General features: G+C 38.3%; 1 protein-coding gene and 1 long non-coding RNA gene across 5 annotated transcripts in view; one reads left to right on the top strand and one right to left on the bottom strand.

The window, feature by feature from the left end:
- The window catches only part of PRKCE (protein kinase C epsilon), a 283489-nt gene that overhangs the window by 227409 nt on the left and 28083 nt on the right, over positions 1 to 27997 (top strand). For all 3 annotated transcript variants that reach the window (XM_031504267.3, XM_031504268.3, XM_085575935.1), the window contains exons 11-12: positions 18 to 172; positions 27815 to 27953. In XM_031504267.3, coding sequence (XP_031360127.1) covers positions 18 to 172; positions 27815 to 27953 — 294 coding nt within the window. The remainder of the gene's footprint in view (positions 1 to 17; positions 173 to 27814; positions 27954 to 27997) is intronic.
- On the bottom strand, positions 170 to 27818 carry LOC146768032 (uncharacterized). Of its 2 annotated transcripts, XR_014953995.1 has the most exons (4): positions 22350 to 27818; positions 18527 to 18754; positions 8861 to 12391; positions 170 to 7543 (listed from the first exon to the last, which is right to left on the bottom strand). It is a non-coding gene; the product is annotated as an uncharacterized LOC146768032 (long non-coding RNA). The 2 variants fall into 2 exon arrangements; XR_014953994.1 differs by having other exon boundaries at positions 8861 to 18754.

Raw genomic sequence — 27997 nt, 5'->3', positions numbered from 1 at the left:
TGTTTAATTAATTTCAGGACCGCCTCTTTTTCGTCATGGAATATGTAAATGGAGGAGACCTAATGTTTCAAATCCAACGCTCACGCAAATTTGACGAACCTCGATCCCGCTTCTATGCTGCAGAGGTCACATCAGCACTCATGTTTCTTCACCAACATGGCGTCATCTACAGGTACTTTTTGTGATCCAAAATAAGGTATTCTTGGGGCTTTGGAATGGTTTTGGCTGAAATCCTCCATCTCTTAGCAACCAGTTTTAGATTAGTTGTTTGTTCCAATTTGCTTACACGGAACTTTTTTTTGGCTGTTTATCGTTGAGAATGTTAACATTTGAATAGCCCCTGCAGCAGTCGCCAGCTGTGTGTGCCAGTTTTGTGTTCTAGTCCAAATAAAGTGGGTTTGAAAAAGCTTGGCACAGTGCGACCCAGAGGTGACCTTTCTGCAGATCGGCGCAATCTCTTCACTTTCCTCCCTGTGCCATAGATTTCCTCTCGGTTTCTAACCCCCTGCCACTTCCTGAGTTTGTTTGTCTTCGTTGTCTCCACTCCGATATAATCGGGATGGTCGTTTGCAATGCTTTGCTTATGCCCCTTCCTCTTGACTGTTTGGGTGAAGGCTTAGTCATCAGCAGGAAGTGGCTCTTTGGAGACAATTCTGATTTGCTTTCAAGTGCCCTGCATCTATTTGAACCTCCCCTACTGGCCCCAGTCTCTAATCTTCAACAACCATGCACACACACACACAGAAAGTGAGTATTGTTGTGCTGGGATGAAGAATGCATTTAGGGATAGGCTTTATTATGAAAAGTAAGGACTCGCTTTGAAAAATTTCACCCTGATGTTAATGTGTTTATTAAATTCTTTATCTTGTCATTTCACACTTCCTCTCTGTTTTTATTTGTTTTTAGCAGCCTATTATTACTTGAGATAAATTCAGGCTTTCACAAGTAACATGCTTAACAGGTTTTGTAATAGAAATCTGTCCTGTCTAGTAAAAACTCTGAGTTCTTCAGATCTAACTGAGCTCCATTTTTTCGCTTGCTATTCTTACCCTCTTTCAGGATATCAGTTTTGATTTGAGGTAGTCTTCTCAGAGGCAGGCAGTCTCAGATTTCGTGAATCAAAACATCAAGATTAGGGTATGGAATTTGTCACATCCCTAAATTCTTATAAAGGTAGGTCTTGAGAGTAGTAGAAATTGAGAAGGAAATATTAAATTTTTAGTAACCAGAGTTGAGTGCTAAGTTCCATTAGAAGCAATTGGCTTTGCCACATACAAAGGGATTTGAAAGCAAATTTCTCAAAGGCGTCTCCTATCCAAAGACATAGCAAACAGCAGAACATCACAGCTTCTGAGGAAAGCAAATCTTTGAAAGTGGTCTTTTCATCAAGAATCTAGTTTTCTTTGTAAAACTCTTTGCTAGCTGCAGCTCTTAATCACCTTCTTTTATTAATGCTGGTATGATGTTTGCATACTGGGTTGTACTTTTGGGCCTGACACTTCACATGGATTTATTTTCAAGTGCTGAAGATCCAACACATTTCTTACCTTCCCTGCCCATATCATATTTCCTATTCATTGTCTGCATCTATTTCCAAAGCTAGGTATTTGTACATTCACATAATAGAATGTGACAACTTCAGAACTTATAAGTATCTGTCATAAGGGAAACAGACAAGCTTGGCACTTTGAAAAGTGAAGGATTTTGAGGATTTGTCTCCATTAAATGCTTGACCTAATTTGCTCCTCCTGGAGACTGGAGGTAGACACCTTGTAATTAGCAGTCATTTTAATGATTTCTGTGAACCAGCAAAGAAGAATTGGTATAAAATTACATCTTTGTGCTTTATATGAATGTGCATTCATTCATCCCATCTTTCACTGCTTCCATCCCTTAATTCACATCCTCCTGTCTCTCTCCTCTTTCTCTCCTACCTCTTTTCCCTTGTCCTGCATGTAACTTTTGCTGAGTGTTGACTCCTAGCTGGATGCATTGAATCATTTCATGTGGCTGTGTTCTTCCTATGACTTCATCAGCAGAACACTTCCATGACAGGAGAAATGTAATTCTGAGACAATATTTCATAATTTAAACTTCACAGTGTACTCACAACCTTTGATTCAGACACTATGCTGACATGTCTGACATGCATGCTGGAGTATGACACTGAACTTGTAAATGGCATGTTATGCTGAGTGTATGATCAGAAGGCACACTCTCATGAGTTGTAGGATAATGAAAGCAACAAGAAGAAATTAGGAACAGATTCAGTTGTATTTTGTTTTGACACTGGCTTTTGGATCTTGACATAGCTATGCCTATAAGAATAATTCATTTTCCAAACTGTGAGATACTAGGAGCTCAAATATTTGTAAAATGTACATCCCAGTTACACTGTAAAATACAAGTAGAATGAAGAAATTATTTTAAAATAATTAATCATAGGAAAATGTCAGAATTCATTTGCAATGTGCCAGGCCTTGGGACAATGCATTTGTTGATGTCAAGCATGCATAAGAATAGTTGTCTTGCACAGAACAGTTTCAGCCTAATTATTCCATACCTGACTGCATTATTAACTACAATGTTAAAAATGCATTGGGATCAAGTCACTACTTCACATCTCTAAAGCTCCGTTAGCTGGCAAACAAGGAAAGAAAAGGGAAAGAAAAAATAGAAAATATAACATCCTTTGCTCCTGAATAACTACCAGTCATAACTACCTAACATGCCTTCAGATATTTTAATAAAGAATACTTGTCTTCTGTGTAATTATATTTCTAGAAAAAACATTGTGGTGTGAAATTAATGGTCATTCTCCAAAGTGGGAAATGTTGTTTGTGTGGGCACTACTTCAAGGAAAGCGGGGAATATATAAATAAAGTAAGATGTTCAATGGAAATGTAGGTTTCAAAATAGCTGCTATACCTTCTGATCTTTTTTCAGTCTTGTATGTGGAAGTATTTGTTTGGAGCTAAACAAAGTTATATTTTTGGAAGTAAATAACTAGCTTTTGCTCATGCCTTGGCTTGTTAGTTAGGTTTATAGAAAGTGCTATGATGATACTAAATTATCATCTTTTATAATAACTGGTTTATTCTCATTTCCCCTGAAGTTCAAAGAAAAAGCCAGCTCCCTGTTTAGCAATAGAAATTATTCTCTGAGTTCACATCTTTGCAGCTAGCCCAACAGTTTTTCCCAGACTTATCCAATTACTGGTGTGCTCATTGGAATTACATTTATCTTCCTTATGTTTATCCTCCTTTTGCTATTGAGTTTAATTTGGAAATAAAGATGAACCTCACAACTTTTATATATAAAATATTCCAATACTGAATGCATGTTGTCTGATAGATAAACTTAAGGATAATTTTTAGGGTGGCATTTTTAAAGGTCTGATGTTACTGTTGTGTCAAAAACACTTCAACAGCCTAATAAAAATATTTAGGTTATCCCTGCCACCTTCCCTCTCATCTGGCATTCAGCTATTCAGGCACATGTCAGACTGGGGCCTGAAATACAAGTAGAGTTAATCAGACACTAGAGAAGTTTCAATCCCATTTTTTGGCACTTCTCCTTGTTTGTGTTATGCAATTGCAATTGCACCACTTTGAAAAAATGTATCCAAACTTCAGGAATTAAGGATTAGGAATCTCATTTAAATTTTTTTTTTGTGAGCTGGACTGGAGTTTGAACTTGGTGTTGAAAGGTTGTGGACTATGTTCAGTGTCACCTGCCCCTGGAGTCTGGTGTATTTTAAGTCAGTTTTCATAATATATTAATATATATTATATCTATATAAAATATATTAGTATATACTCTCATGTAGGGAAAATGCAACAAACTGTGTGCGTTAAGTAATTGAGTGTGTTAAGTAATTCTGTATTCCCCTCTTGTACTGAATTTAAACATTCCTGTGCTCTTTCTGCAGATATATGTAAATGTGGCATGTTCTTGTTTCACTTGGAGATGTTGGGCTGAGGTCAGGAGTACCCAGCTGGCTGTCTGCTCTCAGTGTAGGAGTTCAAGTGAGGTGACACAAGTGACCTGCTCTGTCCCAAAATACCTACAAAGAACTGTTGTCCCCACAGGCAGGAAGGCCAGCACTAGAACAGGGTACCTCTTCAGGACCATAAATGACAGTGTCCCCAGTTCATACATGATTTAGGAAATAACTGTGTGAGCTGTAAGCATTGTTTCTGTAGTTGTGTATTGCTTGGTCTCTTTTAGCCTCCAGAATCATTCAAGTGCTCTCTCTGGAACACAAAAGAAAAAAACTGAATGTATACAATTTCAGTTCACCTGAAAGGATGAAAAATAACTGAGAAATTAGTATCACCTGCTTTGGGTTGACTAATGTAGGAGCAAATTTTTTGCTTTCAAGTGTAAGATCTGTGAGATGTTGCCTTCAAATCATGCAGCACCTGGTCATGATGGAGTCCTTATTCATAACTATGGGTTATTATGTTCCTCAGCAATATGAAGTAATAACCTAGCCTGTAACTTGCTGGAGATCTGTGAGGCTCTCTGCACTCTGTAATTAATGTGTTGGTCATGATGAAGGATTTATTAACACTGAATTGAGGTAAATGTGGATGTAAATATGCTGATGCCAATCCTTGAGTACCTCCGGGCTTTTTCCATATACAACTACCCTAAGAACTTGTTTGAACACTAACTGAATTTTTCCCTGGATAATCAGTTTTCCCAACATTCCTATTTATCGGGTAGCACACACCAGTGTTCCAGAAAGAAGAACTACCTAAAATTTAAAGCACTTTCATTAGCATGTTTTTATGTGAAATAAGAATATCTATTTAGAAAGCGTGACTTCATTGGTGGTTGTATGATTCAGTGTAACTTTGGCAGAATAATGAGGAGTTATATTTACACTGATGAAAATGTTGCATGGTCAGTGGTTAACATGTTAAAAGTCATCATTCTCCCAATTTACCTTACTGTGTTATTTCTGAGTGGCAGCAGCCAAATAAAATTCCAAAATTCCCCTCCCCCCTATTTTTTTTAAGCAAAACTAGATGTAGAGCATTTTGATTTAAGTATGTAAAGATCATCTTATTGTGGCTCTGAATAGTTAAAAGTTAAATTAGTGTTTTAGCTATGGTCCATGAAAGAGGGCAAGACCTTGTACCCTCACCTGACATATTCACACCTAAGCATAGGAATATACTGAACACAAGGTCCTCTCCCCATAAGCTGCCTATTGCAGCAGTCTGCTACAGAGATGTTACAGTTTGCTTCTGGCCCAAGTGAGCAAAAAACTATTTCCATCACCTTCAGTAAAAATAGGAAGCGAGGAGTGAATTGTGCAGGTTTGTCTGGAGTCCCAGCGTCTCCAGGGACTGCTGCCCAAGCCACGCCACCTGACCAGTGCTCCTGGCCGGGTTTGAGCCCTGGGCTACATCCACACTCTCTCTGCTCTGCCTGGTCTAGTTCCTAAAACTGAACATGAGCTCCAACGGGATTTTAGTCAGTGGCCTCCTGCCCTCTTTGCACTTTTTCTTGCTGGATCTAGGCAGAGCAACAGTCATGAAACGCATAAATAAGCAGGATGTCTTCCCCACAGGAAAAGGCAGTGGGCCGGGGTGGAGAGGAGCAGAGCTAAGGGAGATGAGAAGCAGGAAGGAGAGTTGGTTCCCAGGCTTCTGGCATTTGGACCGAGGGAGTCCACCCTGCCATCTGCCCAGCTTATGTATTGTGCTAAAGGCTCTGTCGTATAGGAGAGCCTTTGACAAGGTTTCCAGCTGTGGAAGGATGAGTAAAGGCTGTGGGAATAGGATATGAGCCACATGGTCTTGCCAACAGTAGAATGCTTTCTAAATTTCTCCTGGGTTTGGAACATAAAAAAGTCCTTAGTTGGCTATTGCGTGGGAGTTGGGTATGTGGTGGGGGCAGTGCTGGGCAGTTAATATTTAGAAGGATAGACCAGCACCATTGACCTTATTTGGGGAACAACAAGGTACTTCTAGGGGGAGTTCTTGGTAGAGAGGTCAGCATTGTTTTTTTGCTTCGTGTTTATTTGGTGCAAGATTTTCATGTTTAATGACCATTTGTATAGTGCTGTATTGTGTAAATAAAGCTATGACCTTTACCTTCTGATAACAGTATAGGAGTGAGTTAATGTTAAATGAGAGTGAGCAGGGAGTGGGAATCTGCCAGGGTTAATGCCAAGTTTACATTCCTCTGAGGGCAGCCATGTTCCGGTACCCTCAATAGAAAGGCCAACAGTACCTCTCAACAGATAATAGCAGTGAAATGTTACAGAACATATTTGTATTTATTTCTGGGTGAATGTCACTGATTTTAGATGATTGATGTTTGTGTCTTTATTTTATAACAGGAAGAAATGTGTGTTCTCTCTCAACATTTGATAAGAAGATTTTAACTCAGAGAAACATACACAAAATAAAAATCCAGTAGAGCAGCAGCACATGTGAAACTGAACTGTACTGATACAAAACAAACCCATTAGTTTTCCCAAATGGCTGAGACACAGAGCTGTTTCTGCAGAAACAGCTGTAAACTAGCTCCAGACAAAATCATACTCTGCAAAAAATTTTCTAACAGAAGAAAGAGAATGCTTTCTGTTTCCCAATGCATTAAAAATCTAAAGGTGATCCCTACATGTAATTCAGCTGCTAATAGATAAAATTTAGGATTGAATTTTATTTTATTAATTTTACTGTGCACTTCAGTCATGTTTGTCTTCAAACAATGAAAAATATTTCTATAACCCAGTTGAAGTGGAATTGAAACTGTCACATTAAGGATGAGGCTTTGCCTTTTTGCATGCTATTGAATGCATCTACTAAAGTTTTGTAATAATGGAGAGAAGTGCACAGCAAACATGGTTCTGAGGTGGTAGGTTTCTAACAAAGATTTTGTTGTGCTCTTGTGATGCTTCACTTAACAAAGAATCACTGAATAATGGAACTGTAAAATTACTTGGGTTGGAAGGAAGCTTAAAGATCACCTAGTTTCAACCCCCTGCCATGGGCAGGGACACCTCCCACTAGACCAGGTTGCTCAGAGCCTCATCCAACCTGGCCATAAGCACTTCCTGGGATGATGCATCCATATCTTCACTGGGCAATCCATTCCAGTGGTTCATGGTAAAGAATTTCTTCTTCATATCTCAAAATGCAGTTTGAATCCATTCCCTCTTGTCCTGTCTTGTAAATCGTCTCCCTCTATCTTTCTCGTAGGCTCCCTTCAGGTACTGGAAAGCCACAGTCATGTCATTCTGAAGCTTTCTCTTTTCCAGGCTGCACAATCCCAATTCTCTCAGCCTTTCCTCAGAGGAGAGGTGCTCCATGCCTCTAATCATCTTGGTGGCCTCCTCTGGGTTCTCTCTGGGCTCTTTCCAACAGGTCCATGTCCTCCCTGTGCTGGGGACTCAAGAGCTGGTGGATGCAGTGCTGCAGGTGGGGTCTCACCAGAGAGGATTAAAGAGATGAAATCCCCTCCTTTGTCCTGCTGCCCACAGTGCTTTGGGTGCAGTCCAGGTTGCAATCTGCTTTCTGGGCTGTGAAGTTGGGAAGTAATGCACAAGGTTACATGAAAACAAATAAGGAGCTTTATTTAGTTGGGGGGGTTTTAATAGTGATGACAAAAATGCTGAACAACCTTAAAAGAAAGTTTTAACTGTGCCCTTCAGTAAAGGCACCTGCTTACAACTTCTATTTTTTGGCCAGAACTTTGCTACTTTGGGCTCAAGGTTTACATTTATTCTCTTTGCCCATATTCCCACCCCCTCTTTTATCCACCTCTTTGTTATATAAGAGCTTATCACTTAGACACTGCTCCAGCAAACATTCCTCCATGCAGATCACTACTCAAAGGCTGATTTGATTGTGAGACTGTCCCTATGCATGATATCTGTAGCTTCTTGAATGATCTGGGACCTTGGTTTTACTTCTTAGATAGAAAACATTTTAAAAGAGCAAGTAATTTTATTTGAGAGGGCACTGTTATTAAAGACCTTATGTTCTTTTGCTTAACACTGCAAAAGGCAGTGGAAAATGAAAATTTAGCCAATCCAAAAGCTGACATAACTGAGTTATCACTGAATCATTTGAAAAAATTTTAAATGCCTGTTTAGCTGACAGCTAATACTCCAATGGAAGAAAACAGAAATAATATTGTTCACTAAGAGGTTAAATAATATGCCTAAAAAACTAAAACAGAGAAAATACAGCCAGTAAGAGCCCTAGCCTTTTGGGGAGTGCACCAAAGTCTCTATTGCTACCAGAATAAATAGTGGTAGGATTACATCAGAAAGACCTTGGACAGACAAGGTGCAGTCTAACCAAGGGAATCAGAAAGTGGAACAAAATGGCTCTGGTGGCCCTGACAGTGCTAAATATGAGCAGAAATGGGAGGGGTAACAAGGCCAGAGTGATAATAAATCCCTTCTTGTGCCAAGACAATGTGCAGTAATGCATGCCCCTCTCCTTGGCTGCCACTGTGTCACAGAGCCTGAACAAGCAGCTCCTCAGAGCAGCAGACAGTAGAAGAAATAATCATAAGTAGGAGTCTTCATCATCTCAGCAGCATTGAGTACATGTGGAGGAGGCAGATGTGGAGCAGGAGTAGCAATGTAGCCAAGGGCAGCTTTTACCAAGATGGGAGATTGTGTGATCTCTGCTGTCATATACCCAGTAATGGATGGCTCCAGAGACCAACAATTTGCTCCCATCACCAAGTTGAATTTTAATCTCCCAAGACCACTTATGATGGGGGTATAATATTTTAGATTAAAAAACATTTTTACAGTAACATCCAGCTTTTGAGAAGAGATGCTTATGAGAAGCCCTAGTAGCACTTCTCACAATGTACATACCTCATGGGTCTTCACTTCTTGCTTCCTCCTTAAAGAATTTGTTTCCAGTAGTCAATCTTACAAAACAGCAGAGAGAGAGCACAAATAAATGTGAGAGGCCAGAAATAATGGTGGTATTGACATATCTATGCTTTTTTCCTCCAAGCTTCCATTTCCTTCTCCTGATATATGGAAGATACAGAAAATGTCACTCTGCCAAATGCAAACAGTACATGCAGTTGTATGCATTTTTTTTTCTATGTAGATTTCATGTATGTAGTCATAAAAGCATTCTTCACAAAGTATTCCAGTATTAAAGCATGTAATTGCCCCCTCAAGGGAAGGGGAGGGTGGGATGGCAACAGTAGATTGCCAGTATAGCAGTCACTATGGGTACACTTTGGTATGAAACTGAGTAATACAGAAGCAGTACCCAAAAAAATTAACTGAAGAAAGATTGGTCACTAATAATGTGAACTGAGGAACTTTATATGTTCAAACATGGAATATAAAGTATAAAATTAAATGGTCATACAACCATTATAGCACTTCACTAGGTATTTACTTGATTTATTATAGAGTTTCCAAGGGAAATCCTGTGGTCTGCTAAGACCCATTTTTAAAAAATGCCTAAATATATTCTAACTCAAATAATGAGTCAGATGGAATTGCTATGGTGAGTCAAGTGTGTAATGGATATTTAAAAGCTTTCAAACATCAATAAATCTGAAAGAGCTCTAACAGAGTACTTGTAGAACAAAAATAATTGGCACTTAAGAAACTGCCTGAGTGTGTATCTGTGTAAACTTAACTACCAGTGAGAGGACAGCAAGTATTTATGGTACTGTATATTGAGGATATAAAAGGAATACCAAATGCCTGCCAGTTCATTTTCTGATAATCTGTAATGGCTCCAGAGAGGCCATAAGTATTATCAAGAGGCTCTGATTCTCATTTATATGAAAGTCTTTAAATATCTGCTAGCATAAAAGGATCCTGAGACTGTGTGTGAAGAAAGTAGACAGCAGCTCAGCAGCATTTTATGCCTTGCATAAGGCTAAAAGCACTCTGCTGCAAGCTTGTTGAAACTGCCTCTGCTAAAATGCTGTGAGTTAATTTCTACAGACACTGAGTGAGAAATGCCCCAAGCAGAGGAGAAATAAACCCTTCAGACCACCCTGGTTTTAGGCAGGTTCTCTTTTCACCTTTTGAAAATTCAAAAGAGAAAAAAAAAAAAAAAGGGAATATTTTGTCAGCTCCAGATCAGAACTAGTGGTGTACTTGCACACAAAGTAGGGCAAATGTTTGGGGTCTCTGCAGATGTCCCAAGAGGAAGAGGATTTCACCATAATTTCTAAAATATCTGCAGACTGAGTAGCTGTTTTGTCCATGAGCAAGAGGGTTTGAAGAAATTTTAAAACAACATCCTGGAAATTCTCTGTGTAGTAATAACAACAAAGCATGAACTGGTATTAGTGAGCTAGAACTTAAGAAGCTGGAGACAATTCAATGGCAAATCTGGTATAGCTCATTACCACTAAAGACTTTCCTCCCCTAGCTCAGATATGTGTGCTCTTAGTTAGGGCAAAACAATATAAACCAAATCCAAGACAGATTACACTAAAATCAAAAAGTGTGCCCATAGCACATGTAATAATAGGGTTTGTTTTTACACACTTTACGTAATAGAATAATTTTAAAAAGCAGTCAAACATAGTTATGTTTGCCTAATTACAGCAACAGAATTATGGGGGTAGGAAGACAGTGGAAGGAGTTGGTGTCTGGGAAAGTGGGCAGTAAAGGATTAAAGGGTGGAACAGTATCATTGCTAATGGAGTATTTTGTGTCATCATTTAATGAGTCTGAGTTGAGAATTACAGTGCCCCTTAATATTTTTTTCCACATTATCAAGTCTTAACACAATGCTTTAAATTGGCTACAGAGACTATAAATTAATATCCTTATTTGTTTTAGGATTGGGTAATGATGAGTTTAATATATCATGTTAGAGATATAGAACAGCTTCTGCAACTTCTCTCACATTCTGTTTGAAAAGCATTTTGATAATCTTTCTCAGAGATTTGTTTGTTCATGCATTTTTATTTGGAATTCAAAATGTGATAATACGTAATAAAAATATGTTGGAAATATGATATGACATGGGAGTAGAGAAGCCACCATGTGGTGTATAAGGGACTGTTTCTTTAAAAATTTCTTATTTACAGTAAAACCTCTTTCAGACACCAGAAGAAAAAAGCAATTTTACGATGGAATTAAATTGTACTCAGTGTTCTCAGTTTAAGGCTGTCAGAAGGATGAAAAGAGACTTTATTGTGCATTATAATTTAATTAAACTTTATGTGTAAGCTGTATAATTAGGTTCCTTGCTAGTCTTTACCCACATAACTATCTGGGAGCTTTATGGGATAATTTCTGCTCTTGTCAGAACATAAAGTGTAGTTAACAGATCTCAGAAGAGGCTGGGCTTGCAGAAGTTACAAAGATAATTCCTCAGGCCCAAAATAATTTTTTGCATGTTCACAAAATTGTTCAAGAACAGCCTATAATGGCCAGTAGTTAATATTGTAATCCCACTGAAGTTAGTATTTACATGCAGTGACTAACCAGTAAGTACCAAATGTTAGAGTTTGAAATTACATTTCAGCCTCTCAAATCTTTATTCAGAAGTACCTCTCTCTTGCATTTGGGCTGGACTGTTGGTTTCTCTTGGTACATCTGAAGGTAAATTGCAGTAGCACTCTCCTAAACTTGATGTTGGCAAAAGTGAGTACATTGTAAATTTCCTAAGTCATGCCATGTTTTACTTAATCTTAATAACTCGTGAGTCATCTTTCCATTGCATTCATATTAATTAAAAATTTTGAGGTGCCTTGTATAAGTAGATTTTAAGTGGTGACATTATAAGTTGGCAGTGCAGCCAAAGTAGCTTTCCCAAGTATGTTTTCTGGAGGAGATGGAGGAAAGCTGCAGCAGCTACACTGGAAACAATGTAAATGGAAGCTGAAGCATCCTGCACATGAAAAGATTGTCTATAAATGTTTGTGCAGCTTCCTGGCAGAGTTTAGGAGCAAAAGTACTTTGATTTTCTACACAACTCTAATTTTAAAAGACTGTCTTATAAAATATAGTTCTCTGCATTAACATACATGGCCCTTTTTAATTATATATCAAAGCAAGAATTGGATTTTGAGCCATCAGATTGTATGACCTCTGTCCAAAAGCAGCATTAGGAGTTTATTGCATGCATAGATCAATATATAAGGGCAAGAAACTCCCATTTTTTCAGGCATCTTCTTCATCCTTTATGGACAAATAAAATTCTTCTTAATTTTGCCAGAATCCCTCCACTGCAGTGATCTTCTGTCAAACATAATAGAATACTGTTAACTCTACAGAATTTTGGAACAAACAAATCTCTGTGTATAATAGAATGCTTTTAGAAAATTAAAGGACAAAAATTTAACTCACAATTTTTGCAAGAATGTCTGCGAAAATCTGTTAAACTGCTGTTGACTGCTGCTGTTTTGATCCCTGATAAACACAGGAGGGTTAGAAAAGGTTTTAAATGAAGAGCCTACATACCCTTCCCAAGTTCAGACCACGTGGTAAGTTAAAAACATGTTTAGGCATGTGAACTATGCTACTGAAATCAGAATAGAAACAAAAATTACTAAAATCTTTTTTCTAATGATTCCATATAAGTAAATGTTTTGTTGGAAGCAACATTCTCACTGTGCTACATCATTTCATTTATGCTATATAATTTATTTAGTCCTTTCTGTGTAATATTACAGGCACCACTCTCTGGAAATGCTTTCCATAAAAAGACCAAAGTGAGGCTGGAAAAAATCAGTGTCTGTACAAAAGTTCACTGCAGAGTTTTTCTGTTCTGAATAAGAAAGCATTTTTCTCCATGGAAACATGATATGGAGCTTAACAGGAGTCTACTTACTGCTGGGATCTGTGTTTGTTCCCTGCTAAAGACACCCTTGGGAGCATGGGGAAGAGGATTCTTTTCAATTGGTTTCTTTTATAAAAAGAAACATTTTTTTGCAAAAACCTTCAGCAACCCTACTCCCTTAGACTTTCTGGGCTTCATAAAGGTGCAGAGGGCACTTTTCTAGTATAGAAAAGGCACTGAAATGTTGGCTTATGCTGGTGTTTCCTCAGGATATGCTCCCAGTCACCTGAGTTTGGCCATTTTTATTGTATATCCTGTGTTGTGGTTGCCAGACCAAAACATTTTCTTTTCTTTTATTTTAAACATCTTCCTTAAATTTTGCAGAATGTGTACATAGCGTTTTTTCAAAGGAATGAAAGAAAAAGAAGACTAAGTTATAGCATAGGCTCCCTGCATTGCTGTTTTTTCACTTTTCCCCTGAATCTAATAGTGGTTCTGTCTATTCCAGATAGAAGCACAAAATAGGCATTTTTAAGGACATAAAAGATTAAGTGCTAACTTTTACCAGTAGATTGTAATATTCTACAAGCTTTTGCAGCTTTGCTGTGTGTTCTCATCTTGGAGTATTCTGACAGTCTGGTTCTTTCCCTGAGAAATAGCTATTTCTTTTCATTAGTTTTCTTTTAATAAATAACCTTATTGGAATTAAGAAGATAATCTGTATTAGCACTGAATAGCCCTTATTGCTTGCATCTGTGTTTAGCAGGTGGATAATAAGATTGCTCTTAGTCTTACCACAGTGTTCCTGCAACCTAGACTTCTCATTTAGGTAACAGAACTAGACCAAAGCACAAGTTTTCTTTGTAGCTGCTAGGAATCATAGAATGATAGCATATCAGGTGGGAAGGAGACACAGGGATAATCCAATCCAAACTTTTTTGGTAAAAGCACTGTCTAGGCAAGATGGCCCAGCACCTTCTCCAGCTGAATCTTAAAGAGTCTCATATGTTGGGGGATCCTGCACTTCACCAGGGAAATAACTTCAATGCCAGATTTTTCCCATTGTGAAAAATTTTCCTCTTGTGTCTCATCATAATCTCTCCAGGAATAATGTATAGTCTTCTTTTTTCCATATGATTTCTTCTAAAAAGTAAGTATCTAACTTCTTTGTTCCTTTTAAGTACTGGAACATGGTGATAAGGTCTACCTTGAACCTTCTCTTCTGAAGGCTGTACAGTTTTATCATATGGCAGGATTCTCAGTCCTTTGGTCATCTTTTTGGTGGTGCCCTTGTTGATGCAGCCCAGTGTCCCATTTGCTTGCTTTGCTGCAGCAGCACATTGTTCACTCACACTGAGCTTGTTGTTCAACCGGACCACCAGATCTCTTTCCACAGAGCTGCTCCCTTGCTGAGTAGATACTGGTTTATGGTTCACTTCTGGATTATGTTTCCCCAGGTGCAAGACCTTACACTTGTCTTTGCTGATTTTTGTAATGCCAGCTCACTCTTCCAACCTATCCTGGTCTTCCTGCAGGGTGGTTGTCTTTCCAGTGTGCCCACTTCACCACTCAGTTTGGTATTAACATCAATCTTCATCAGGGTACACTTGATCCCATCATGCAGATCACTTGCAAAAATATTAAACAGCCTTGAGATCAGGATTGATCCCCAGGGGACCACTTGTGACAGGCTACCAGTTCTAAAAGGAACTACTTACCACCACTCTGGGTACGTCCTGCCAGCCAGTTCCCAATGAGCCACATGGACTCATCCAGGCTGTAAGCACATCAATTTCTCTAGGAGGAAGCTGTGGGAAACTATATTGAAAGCCTTGGTGAAATCCAGGTTGATGATGTCCACCGCTCGCCCCACTTCAGCTGAGCAGATTACTTTGTCATTGAATGCCATCAGGTTTGTCACATACAATTTGCTTTTGGATAATCCGTTACGGCTTTTCCCAATCAAGTGCTTCATCTGACTTGTGATAGCCCCAGGATGATTCATTCCATAACTTTCCCAGGACCTTGAATATTAAGACTGATGAGCCTGTTATTTTCTGGATCCTTCTTTTAGCCCTTCTGGTAAAATGGGATTGACATTAGACTTCTTCCAGTCTTCTGGGATCTCCCTGGCTTCTCAAAGGTTATGGAGAGGAGTCTTGCAGTGATGTCAGCCAGCTTCCTTGACACCCTCTGGTGGATATTGTCAGGGCCCAGTGATTTGTAGGGGTCAAGCTCCTGTAATACATTATACTCCTTCACTGACAATGCATGGGTTTTTTCATCTATGTGGATTTTTGATCCCAAGACCAGGCACCCAACAGTGTTGGTGAAGACAGAGGTGAAGAAAGGTTTGGGAAGTGCTGCATTTTCAGTGTTATTGATGACTAGTTAACCTCTCCTGTTTAGCAGTAGGACAATTTTTAGCTTGTTCTTTAGGTACCTGAAGAACCCTTCTGTTTTTTGACATCTCTGTCCAGTTTCAGCTCAGTCTGAATTTTTTGCTTTTTAAACTCCATCTCTACGCACCCTGGCAATGCCATTGTATTTCTTAAAGAATATTAGGCTATTATTATCTTAAAGGGTATTAATCTGGTTTTCCATCTCTGGTACACTTCTCCTTTGGTTTTTGGGTAGTCTCAGAACTCACAGTTAAGCCAAGGGAAATCTCTTACTATGCCAACTTTCCGTACTTGTAAAGGGGGATGAACTGGCTTTATACTTCCAGGAGAGCATGCTTGAAGCACCCTAGCTTAGTTCCTTTATTGTCTGTGGAAGCTTCCTAAGGAATCCTTCATAACTGACCTCTGTGCAAGCTGAATTCTGTTCTTCTAAAATCTAAGATCTCTGTCTTAGTACTAAGCTTCAGTGTGCTCAGGCAGATCCCAAAGTCCAACAATATGGTGATCACTGCAGCCAAGGCTATCACAAATAAAGATATACAGAGCAGGTTTACTTGGTATGTGAGTAGCAAGGCCAGCAGAGCCTCAGTCCTGGTTTGCACATCTAATGATGAAGAGGTTCTCTGTGCATTCCAGGAACTTGATGGATGATACGAGAGCTGCTGAATTGTTTTTCCAACAAATGTATGGGTAGTTGAAGTGATCCATGAGAGTCAGGTTCTGTTGACCTAAATCTTTCTTGGTATAACACAAATATTGTTTTTTTGGCCTTATTTTCTTGACTGGGAGGTCAGTAGCAGGTGCCTACTCTATGATCCCCATTGGAGACAACCATTTTGATCTTGACCCACAGGAATTCAGTAGGACTTCCACAATCACCATGGCTGACTTCTATACATTCAAGCTTCTCCTTAACACAGAGCATAACATCTCTTACTTTTCTTCCCTGCCTGTCTTTATGTTTATACTTATATTTTCCTGTTGCCATCCATCATGGTCCTCCAGTCATGAGTTGTCTCACCATGTTTCAGTTACTCCTACTTTCTGACTGGGCACAGAGCTCCAGTTACTTGTGTTTGTTCCCCAGGCTCCATGTATTGGTATACATACACTTGAGATGGTTGGCTGGTCTTTGTTTCTCATCTTGGAAGGCAGCTAAGGAATGTTTGTCCTTGCTCTGGTTGGCCAGGCTTATTCCCCACTTGAAATGGATGAGTGCTGCCACTTTGGATACCACCTGCTAAGTCCTTCAGTTTTAAAGTCCACTTCACCACAGTGGCCAGCCTCTTTTGAGAGATTTCCTTGCCTCTTCTAGACAGGTGGATCCCATTTCTCCCTGACACTCTTAAGTCATTGAAGAATGTCCAATTGGCATAAAAGCCAAATCCCTCATGACTGCACCAGCCACAAAGACAGAAGTTGATTTGCATTATGCATCTATTTTTGGCTTCATCTTTTTCTCCAAGGGGTAAAACAGAAGGAAAGATAACTTGTACACCAATACTTTTTGCTTGCCCTCTCAGGGTTCTGTAGTCTTCCCTGATTGTGGCCCAGGTTCCAGCTTGCCATGACATTTATGCCTGCATGGCATAAGAGCAGTGGTGGGAGAGTATTGTGTGTTTGTGACAATTTGTGGCGCTCTCTCACAACATCCCAGACCTCAGCTCCTGGAATGCAGCACACCTCCAGTGGCTATCAGGCTGACAGATGAGTGCCTCAGTGCCCCTTAACAGAGGGACATTATGAGTCTTCATCATTGCTTTTCACTGCATGCTGCTGGTACAGTTTCTCCTTGCAGACCTTACTCGTCATGGGTGTCTACAGCTGTTAAAGCTTCATATGTGTTTTTAGTAGGAATGCTGGAGGGTGGGGAATGAAGCAGAGTCCTGCTTTTGGTCAATACCAGGGTCCAAGGTGCCTCTTTATCTGTAGTGTACACCACAATAACCGGCTCCATCTCAGCACTTGTAATGCTGCACAGCCTTTTAAATGTTTCCTGCTGCAACAGATCATCAGCCTGTGATCATCTTTGATAGGTCGTCTTTTATCTGGGAGAAAGGTCTAGGCTCTTATTGCTGCCTACCACCCATATTGAAGTCTCCTTACTAGTTCCATATGGCTGGAAGCATCAGAAGCTTTCTCTGTAGAATTGCTGGGTTTAGCACAGCCTGGTTTTCCCTTCTTCAACCAGTCAACAATATGTTTGGTACTGGTCATTTCCGGGGCAGGTGTTGACATTTGTATTACATTAACAAGGAAAATGTCATCTGGCATTCATGGAAGGTACAGACTTTTTCTCTCCAAAAATAATAGGGTCAGAGCACAGGATAGGGGGTTATATACACCTTAAAATAATCTGCATTTAGTGTGACAGCAGAATAACAATATATGATTGGCTCAAATTCACCAATGCTATCACAGCTTTGACTTTCATTTAATAGTAATTTCAGAACTTAATAGTCACTGTGGTGGAAATTATAGGCTTCCAGCATGAGAAGTTTGTTTGCTCAGTATTGCGATTGGGAATGAAAACCCATCTCCCCTGTTGGACTTATATCACATTAAAATAATATTGGTCTTGTTACACAGCATGAGGTTGATTGACCTTTAGGCTAGGGGAAGTGTAAGGCTTACAAGTTAAATGCCATTGAAAACAACTGGCTAAATCATAAATTCAAATTGACCTGGTTTGTGTATGTGTGATTTAAGGAAGAGATTTGGAGATGTCGGATAAGATCCAGGGCTAAACAACTGAAAAAGAGAGACTAAAATACTCAACTTCAGTTGATTAAAGATATTCTGATCCTGTTTTTCTCTGGTGTCTTGACCTTACTAAAGTTCACTTAGTATGTAATGGAAAAAACAACGGGTTTGATAGCAAAATACAGGAAATGCCTACAATCATGCCTGATTACAGTAGCAGCTTTTCTTCTGGTTTGTTGGAGTTTTTTTTTCAAAATACTCTCTCTGTGTGCCTGAAACAATGTAGAATAATAATGCTTTGGAGCCCTTTACTTGGTGTGTCAAAGCAGAGCAATTAGATGTCTGGCTTTTTGATGGATATGCATGTAGGGAGTTTTTACACAGGAATACTCCATGTGACCTAAGTCACAAAAAAAGAAAGGAAAAATAAGAATTATTAGAGGGCATAACTTAAAAGCCTAGAAAATGGTGTGTGTGGCAATTCCACTATGACTCAGAAGACAAATAAATGCAGGTCTTTTTAATAAATCTGCCTTTTTTTGTCTTTCAACTACAAAAATGGAAGTTTTACAACTAATTTGAGTGAAATCTCTATTTGGAATAAAGGAAGCAAGGAAGCAGCTTATACTGAATGTACACAAAGGCTCGGATTTATCTCACCTAACTTTAGGAACACAACTGAAGCTTCCAAGACAGGATCCTGCTTCTCCTGGAGTCTATTTACAGTCAGTGGAGTAGGACAGACTGCTTTAGGGAGCTGTGCAGCCCACATGTTCTGTGTGTCATCTGCTTGAAGATACCTGTGGAGATGGCTATGGAGAGAGCCTGGGGCAAGTCATTAACCTCCATTAACCTCCTGTGACTGGTGGCACAAATCTAGTCAGAATCCTGCAAAATACAAGATAGAAAATTAAAACCAGAGCAAAATATTTCAGAGCTCTGGTTACATTCAGTTTAAGATAAGTTTTGAAAATTGATGGAATTCAGATTGATTACAATATATATTTTGTGTTTTTCATGATACCTGTATAAGATGAAAGATCCTAGTTGTTGGTTATTAATTTACAAGGATTCATTGCTGAGATAGCTCAATGAGAACTGCTTCCAGAAATGCAGAGTGCTACCCAGATATGCATGCATTTGTTTGGTACATTTTTTCCTATTCCATATAAGAAAACTTCAGTCAAAAGTTGAAAGGAGAAGAAAGAATTTCAGTCTTTTTGGTTAGATATGGACACTGTGTATCTATGCAAGAATGCAAGAAAGAATGCAAGTCTTCATTTCTTTCTGCTTGAGTGATTTGTATTCTATTGTTGTTCAAATGGTAATGATTTTGTCATCCTACCTACTTAGGTCATTGAGGGAAAAAAAAATAAAAACAACATTGATTTTGGTTTCCAAAGAAAATCTTTTGAGCAGATCCAAACTTCATTAATGTGCCCACTGATAAATTTGCTTTCTAAGGTTCTGGTAACATTTTTTCAAAAGTGAGTTTTCAAAACTTGATCTAACAAGCTTTTCTAGCTTCACACTGTTCTTTCACTGTCTTTCATCAAGTGGTTTTATCACATAATGATTAAGTATTGTTTTCTTTAAAAGGATTATGCACATATATATAGTAGGCACTTTTAGTTTGCGCTCCACCTAACTTATTGTTATAATACACAATTTTGTTTTGATGTTATTTGACATGCAAAAATAAGAGCATTGAACCTCACTGAGTAGCATACCACAGTTTGAGTCAGTCCTTGGCAAAGCCTGGGGACCTCTCTTGTCTTCAGTGAGGCCACCAAGGTGTCAATGAGGACAAGGTTTATCACATTACATATTTAGCAATGACTTAACACATGGGCTTTGTAGTGGAGGCTGAAACAGTAAATATCATTAGCAGTAGGACAGATTTCACCCCATTGTTCCCACCCTGAATATGCAGAGCCAGTTATGAATTTTTCAGCTGAAGTTTTCAAGGAAAAAGTAAGAAAATGGTTGTTTAAACTGAAGTAGAGAGAGTGAGAACGAAAGAAGAAAATCCCTGAGAAAACTACTGGTAGCCTTAATATTGGAACACTCGACAGGGTGGGGGAGGACCAGGACGTGCAGGAAGCTCAGCCCCCATGCAGAGCCAGTCCCTGGCTGAAGCGCCAAGCTGGGGGTTGTTTACCTTACTTTCACAAAAAGCACAAAAGGTTTGTAAAATCTCAAGAAGGCTTACAAAATTGTATAAATGTTTATCTAATTTAACTGCAAGTTGCTATTTGTCCTATGCAATAGGCTTACTATGAAGCCAGGTCCATTCACAGCAGTTCTTATTGGTACAGAAATTCCAGGCCTATGGGCCATGGGAAGGGAGATCCCATTGCCACTGGGATCCTACAAAAAGCTTGTCTAAATCGAGTCGTTGGCAGTAAGCTAAATCAAGAGGCAGCATTGTAGTGCTATATCACATTCCTATCTCAGACCCATGGAAAAATTGTTGCATTCCCAGGTGTGGGAGTCATGAAGGATGAAGTTTATGAAGTAGCATGATGTGAATGCTAAGGCAACCTTGTCTTGAAAGAGAAATAGAGACCACTCCCTTCTGTGCTTAGCCAATTTTAGGGAATGTTTTACATAATGCATATTTGAACTTGTACATATTCCACTTAGGTTCACAAATAAAAATGTGAAAATAATAAGAAAGGAAAAGTCATACAAAGGAAAGCTGTTAAGTACAATATATTTATTTGCCTGCACATTATTTAAAGGAAACCCAGCATAATAAGATAAGCAGATCAGGCACAGTAATGTCCTAAGCTGCTACCGACAATTGTAATAAAGTTATTGTCAAAGCCAGTAGAAAGCCATATAAAGAAATTATTTTAAAGAAAAAAATATTTTCTGCTATTGTAGAAGTCATTGGTTTCCTTAAGCTGCTGGAAATTAATATTAAACCTTTGTTCAATATGTCATTAAGTCATCAGTAAGCAGTTAGGACCATGTAATACAAAGCCTTCTTTTCTATTTTGGGACCTTGCTGACCTGAAAGGTTTCTCAATGTTGGGCATTCCTGGAGAGGTAATGTTATGCATCTGCAACCTCACTTTTGCCTTATAATTATGAGGGTTTACAGTGATCATGTGTTTATCTCTTTCTGATGTTTTTGGTGGGTAGATAGCAAACTGGCTTTTGCTACATCCCTCCTTCCATCTCCGCCGCCCTTTAGTCCACAACTCATTTGTGCAAGTCACAGGGTGGTGGATGTTGTGTTATATAAGGAAATAATGTGTGTTTTTTAAAGTAAACATGCCTGACAAGAGAGTGTCACCATGGTCACATTAAAAGTCAACACTTCCCATTTATGTCTAGCCTGCTGTCTGAACTATCACTGTTTTCTTTGATGAAAATTAATTATTGTATATCTGGCTTTATTTGAAACCAAGTCTATCATAGTAATTAATCTGCCATTAGCAATTATACTCACTGATACACAGCAGAATAAGGTGGATTCACTTTATTCCAAACTTGACACTGGAAAATAAAAGTTTTCAAGTCTGCGCAGCAGATTTTTCTGTATGTTACTAAGTAAGACTCTACTACAGTGTTTGTTATATATTATCTTTATTCTTGATGATGTCAAGTAATGTAACAATGTCAAAAATTGTGTATCGTAAATTCAGTAATTACTTAATGGAGCAACATAAAAACAAAGCAGAGCAATTCCAAGACTTTCAGTTAATCACAGGCAAAACTGAGATAACCTACAACAACAAAAGCAGTAGAACCATCTTTTTCTCACTGTTAGTCTCACTCAGGTATCCCCCTACTTCCTCTCTGCTAACACAAACTGCTCTACTGTCATTAATTCACTCACAACCATGAACAATCAAGTATGGCCCCTATTTTTTACTCCGTAGAAAAGGGAGGTCACTGGTAGAACCTAATACCCAACAACAGTACAATTATTTCCCGTTTATGCTCAGTATACCTCAGAAAGTATGGGCTCCTTCTTTCTCCTAGAGGTTTTCAAATGGGAAAAAAATTTATTATTAGTTTCTGTTTTCTTAGTAGGTATGGTTTGAATTTTCCCATTTATCTCTGATCTGTTACAGAGAGGAAAAACAGTCTTACTGATGGGTTGTGTCTAAAATACTTAGAGCAACAGAAGAATCCACTCTGCAAGTACAATCCCCCAATATATCTGTCCTGTTCTGTTTATGTATGGAAACTGAGATTAAGTTGGTGAGATCTAATTACTAAAGAAGCTAACATCAGAACTTTTAAATTGTTGACTTTCCTTTATATTTTCTGACTTTTTCCATATACAATTTCATCTTGCTTATAATTGTAACCTAATACATTACTTATCAGTATTTTGTGGACATGAAAGAGGAAATTTGTGCTGGGTACATGAGAGACCTGATGTAGGTGAGCATCTTTGTCTCAAAAGCAACTTGGATATCACTGAATAACTAAGAAAGTAATTCTAGGAATGTAGAAGTCTTACCTTAATGAAACAGATAAAAAAAATAATCTTGTTGAAATTTCTAATTGCTATGATGATCATATTGTCTTCAGTTATGAATTTCAGTAACATTAGTAACTAGGGAATGATTCTGATAGTTTTCCATGTTGTTCTAGGAAGTTTCCTTTTTACTTTCTGTGGTTTCTTGTGTGAACACTTTGTCTATTTAAAGCCTGCAGAGAGGACGAGATTTTCCCATGCAGGGGAACAATGGCAGTGATTTCAAATACACTATTGAAAGGGTTTATTGCAGTTGAAAGTCACCAAAAAAAAGTGGTTGATCTGTAGTTCTATACTTTAGGCTTTTGTTGCTTTCAAATCTTTCTCAATGCTGATGTTTTATAGATGTTTAGTAAGGTACAATCCTTCATTTAACTTTTACCTTATAAATAAATATCCCTGCTTCCAATGTTGTTTTTTTGTACATAATAATTATTATGCTTCCTTCTGTGAAGTGTTGCTCAATCAACAGTCAGAGAAGAAGTGGTAAAGTAGCCACTGTAAAGTGGTTGCTTGCCAGCTTGTGATCGTATTTCTCAGCTGCTTGATCTTGTTCTTCAAATATATATTTATTTAGTCATTGCTGTTTACTGTGTTGAAAGGCTACTGTTAGTAATGTTTGGCAAACTTTCTGACTGCACTGGTCCAAACCCATCTTGATTGTTTAACTGCCTTACTTTCAACAAGAAAATTGTGTTACCTAAATGACACTTGTGACACACAGTGCCACTCACACAAGATGCTTGTATCTCTGGCTACTAGTGGGATTTGGACTTTAAGCACCCAGTCTTATGAAATACTCATCCACTGAGCCTTTGGAGGAAGCCAAGGCACCCAGTGTCTCATGAAACTCACATGTGGAAGAAGTGAGGGTTACAGAAGTTTTTGCACAGGTTACCTGTAGTCAGCCTGCTCTTCTGTTCCAACTTGCACAAACATAACTCATAATCCTGATTCTTTCTTGAGATACCACCAGTGATTCCAACTTCTGAGATGATTGTGATGCTGGCAGGTATGCAGAAGTAGAGACCGAGGCTTAAATTTCTGTTTAAAGCTTTCTCAGAAAAACCTGCCCCCCTTCCAAAAAAGGAAAAAAAAAAAGGAAAAAAAAACAACCCACAACATTTCATGCAAGTCAACTGAAGTGACTCTACAAAGTATCTTGGCAGGAAAACAAAGGAGAGAAACAGCTTAATGTAGCATTGCTGCATTCAAGAAATCTGAGCGTTCTCCTGCCTTAACTGGTTGGGTTGTTTGCAGTTGCATGTAATTAGTTACTCAGGTTGTAGGAACTCATTTTGTCAGACACAGATGACTTTCTTACTTGCTACAAAGAGAATGCAAAATGAGAAAATGAAGAATTTAATAGACCTTTGTCATTGAGCTATCTGACACTGTATTATTTGGTATGTTCTTATTCAGAGGTAGACAACTGGCACTAAATCCAGGAAAGAAATAAAAGACAGAATGGATCAGAATGGAACAATCTGTGCAGAAGATTATTTTACATTCCAGATATGGCTGTGTACTTTACTTTTGGAGGAGTAGGAGAGCGGGCTGTTTCTTGGAACAGTTCTGGGGAAATACGGGTCTAAAAGTTAAAGTTTTAATTTTTTTCAATATGGCTGCTGCTCTGGAAAGACGAGCTTCCCTGACAACTATTATTCTCTTCCTTTTCCTTTTGTTTCCTTTACTCCGTATGTTTTGGTTGTTGGGTGGTATTTTTTTCCTGTGAGGTGTTAAACAGCACATTATCTATTCCTACCCTCATATTAATTTAGTTAACTAATATTTCTTTTTCAAAAGTTGCAGAATTAGAGGGATTTGGTGAAGTTTCTTGGTTTTGGGAGGTTTTTTCTGGCTAATTTTTTTTTAATCTGGCAACTGTAAATTGACAGAAAAATTTTTGCTGCAAGTGCTTTTATGGACTATGACAATCTTGTGGGCTAACTATGAATTTGGCACTTTGGCAGACTCCCAGCTTACCTTTTAACCTCCCATATGTACTTTGACAGGAGTCATACTGCTTTGTTTTAGCCTCTTCCAAATTTCTTTTGAAACTCTGGTGCACTTTGTGATAGCACAAATCTACTGGTATTACATTTCATTATTGCGTGAGTGAGTAAGCTGATGTCCTCAGTGCCTTCAACAGAGTTTTGAAGAGGCTTATAGGCTTCGCTGCACTGTTTTGGCTTGATAAAGGGGTCCCAGATGTTATTCTTCTGTCAAGTAAGATTATAGTTTGGTAAATGGTAAAAAAGTTAAATTGACCTGTGCTTTTACAGTTAGGCTTAAAATTTCATTGTCACTCTTTGCAGGTAGTCAGAATTTAATAATTAGACACTTCCTAGTTTTCTCTTGGCTCAGTTTGTTTATTCTGTATTTCCACTGTCAGGTTAAATTTTTATTTCTAATTTATGTGTCTTGTACAAATCCTTAAGGAAATAAAGAGAATGGTGAGTATCTTGTCTTTATCCAGTATGTGGTGCCTTAGTGTTTTATTGCTGTTCAGGTTTTTCTTAGCTTAGGAGTTTCCTGGATTATTGACTACATCTCTATTCAAGTTCATGGCTACCATATGGATGGCATTAAATTAAAGTTAAATTATATTAGGTTCTAACAATTTCAGTGTGTCACCTTCCTGCACGGGGAAGTCCTGCAGAGTTAAGACATAATTTTAGAGTCTTCTCATAAACGCTTAATATTTTAAACATTTAATAAAGTGGATCCATTTTTCTAAGCAGCTTCTCGAATTTCTTCACTTCCTATCATAATTATATGTATTATGACCTTCTTTCTAACAGTCTGTTGTGATAGTGGCTGTAAGTGGTTCCAAGATTACATCAAATAAAATTATAGTTTGATTTCTTTATCTGAACATCTTGACTTCTTGAAATATAGTTTCTATTCTTCCTTAGTTAAAGAACATCCAAGATAACACTGCATTTGGAAGGTTACAAGCTACAGCTACAATCTTTTTTCCTTCTTCAATCTGCAAGAGCCTTACTCTGATGATCACATTCTATAGGTGTTGCTATAGTCCTGTTTGAATGCAGATCTTTTTTATTGTAGCAATTTTAAGTCACTAAAGGAGCAGTTTTGGAAAGGCACATGATGTTTGAAACAGGGAGCTTAGTTTTGTTTCTTTGACTTCCTGTGGGAGGGACACAAAGCTGTTGATATCTCTTTGCCCTAGCATTATGTTGGACAATTCTTGCAAATCACTTTCCAGAGGTAGGAAGAGGTGGTTACTTGAGGATTTAAATGGCTATATGTAGGGGGTTTATGTTGCAGCCAGCTGGATCTTGGATTGTTTAGGAACTGTTGAAATGAATGACCTTAAGGAATAATAAAATATGCAGACTGCTCCAAGGGGCCATACATGGGTGACCACTGAGGACCTGCAAGAGCATCGTAGCTGATCCAGAGATAGCGAAGTGTGATGTAGGGGATATTGATTGCTATAAACATTTCTACAGAGTGTACTTCAGCCACACAACCCACATCTGACAAAGCTAGTTTATGTAGTGGTTTTACTGTTACTGAGGTAAATATGACTTTGTTGTGCCATGTCAGATTTGTTTAACACACACAAACCACTTTGTAATGTGTACATAACACAACCTATCTCTGCATGCACAGTAAGTTCTCCAGTGCTTCCCAGTATCTGCTTTGTAGATGTATCATTGCAGATGTGCAATGATTATGCAGACCTTGAGTAGCAAGTCCACTGTGTCCCAGAAATAGCTTATTTTTATGTTGGCCTGTGTACCTGCTTGAGGAATATATGGGCCAACATGTTAAAAAACGTTTAAGTGTCAAAATAAAAAAGAAAAACAAACTAAAATCCACCTACTGAAATTGGTGTGAGAGACAGAAAGGAACATTTCTGTGGAAATCCCAGAATACTGTAGCCTTGGATATGTCTACAAAGTCTCTTAACATACTGCAGCCTTGGAAGGGCTGTTTAATCAATGCTTCCACCATGTTTGGTGCCTGTGTTTTTGAAGGCTGGGATCTGAAAAGGAGACATTTCTCTGGAAGAAATTCTCTGAGTTGTGTGAAGACTTCTCATCCATCACTTAGGTCAAATTTGGTGGCATAAAGGAGTTTTGCAAAAAACCTCTGCATCTTTTCATAGGTTTTTGGGGTGAAATTAATTTACAGAGGCTGACATGGGACTTTATTCTTCTTTTCTGATTTAGAACTTGCCTACACATACACAATTTCTTTTTTTTTCACCAATTCAACCTAAGGAAATTTGTGTAATTTCAAGAAAAAGAATTCTGATCAGAATGTGTTGGCAAAGTCACGCAAATACATGTTCTGCTTTTGATTCTCACCAATTTTACATCTGAATATACTATGTATTTTTAATATAGATCAGAGATACCTAAAAGTCTATACAGAAATATAAAAGGCAAATGTTGTTTTGATACACATGCAATATACATGGGAATTTTTTTTTGCCTTTGTTTTATGTTTATATTATTATATCTACATGATGAAGAGGTTTTACTTGGCGGGGGGGGGGAGGGGGGGGGGCACGTTCATGCAAGTGAGAGTTCTTTTATGCACTGACTTTCCAGATCCTTTTGTTATTTAGTCTAAGGCTAGTGACAGGTAAGTCAAATGGTACCTAGCACCTATTGTGTTGGAACATGTATTAACCATCAATAGTATATTTAGAAAATATGCAGAGGGCAAGACAGGAAAGATGGATATCCTTTTCTCAACCTTTTTTTGACCTGATCCAATTTTAAAAGCAGACAATTGTGTGTTTTTGACACAAAGACATTTGTATGATCAGAAACAGCTGCTAAGATATGTTGTTTAACAATGAATGTGAAATATTCCTGTGCTATTATTTTTGAGCAGGCTTAAGATGCAGAAAACAGTGCTCCCAAGGATGGGAATGTTGTTTTTCTTCCTTCTCATTGCAATCTGAACTTTGAATTGCTAATATACATTAAGAATCAAATTCAGAGTAATCCAAGTTTGAAAATACCTATTCACTGAACCCATATGCTAGATTATGGATAAATTGGTACTCCTTGCTTAGTGCTAATGGAAAAAATAGAGACTAGCTTCATTGACCTATTTCGCATTGACAGAATGATAGATTGGTAGGAAACAAGAAACTGAGATCTTTCCCAAACTTTTCTGATGCTGTCTCGAATACATAAAAGCTGTGCTTTTATGCCGCTAAAGAGAGCAAAAGCTTAGTCTTACAAAATGCTTGTAATTGCCTGCTTCTTTATTTTACTGCTTTTAATTAGGTCTGTTTAGTGACTGCTGCCAGCTTTTCATGCACATGCAGTGAAGGACAGTTTCTCAATGGGGTTTGGGAAACCATTTATTTGTCAAATTCTATAGTTTATTATGAAATTCAAGAGCACATGATCAAAATTTGAGAGTTGTTTTAATTTGAGGCCTTTGTATTTCAGGGACCTGAAACTGGACAATATTCTTCTGGATGCAGAAGGCCACTGTAAACTGGCTGACTTTGGGATGTGCAAAGAAGGGATTCTGAATGGAGTGACCACCACGACATTTTGTGGCACACCTGACTATATAGCTCCAGAGGTATTTTTTTGCAGTACACTAAGAGTACAGATATTCTTATTAAT

Source organism: Lonchura striata, chromosome 3 (genome assembly GCF_050655825.1).
Source record: "Lonchura striata isolate lonStrDom1 chromosome 3, ASM5065582v1, whole genome shotgun sequence".
In the NCBI taxonomy this organism is placed as follows: domain Eukaryota; kingdom Metazoa; phylum Chordata; class Aves; order Passeriformes; family Estrildidae; genus Lonchura; species Lonchura striata.
Note: the sequence above shows the minus strand (reverse complement) of the source record. Positions and strands in the feature narration are given on the sequence as shown.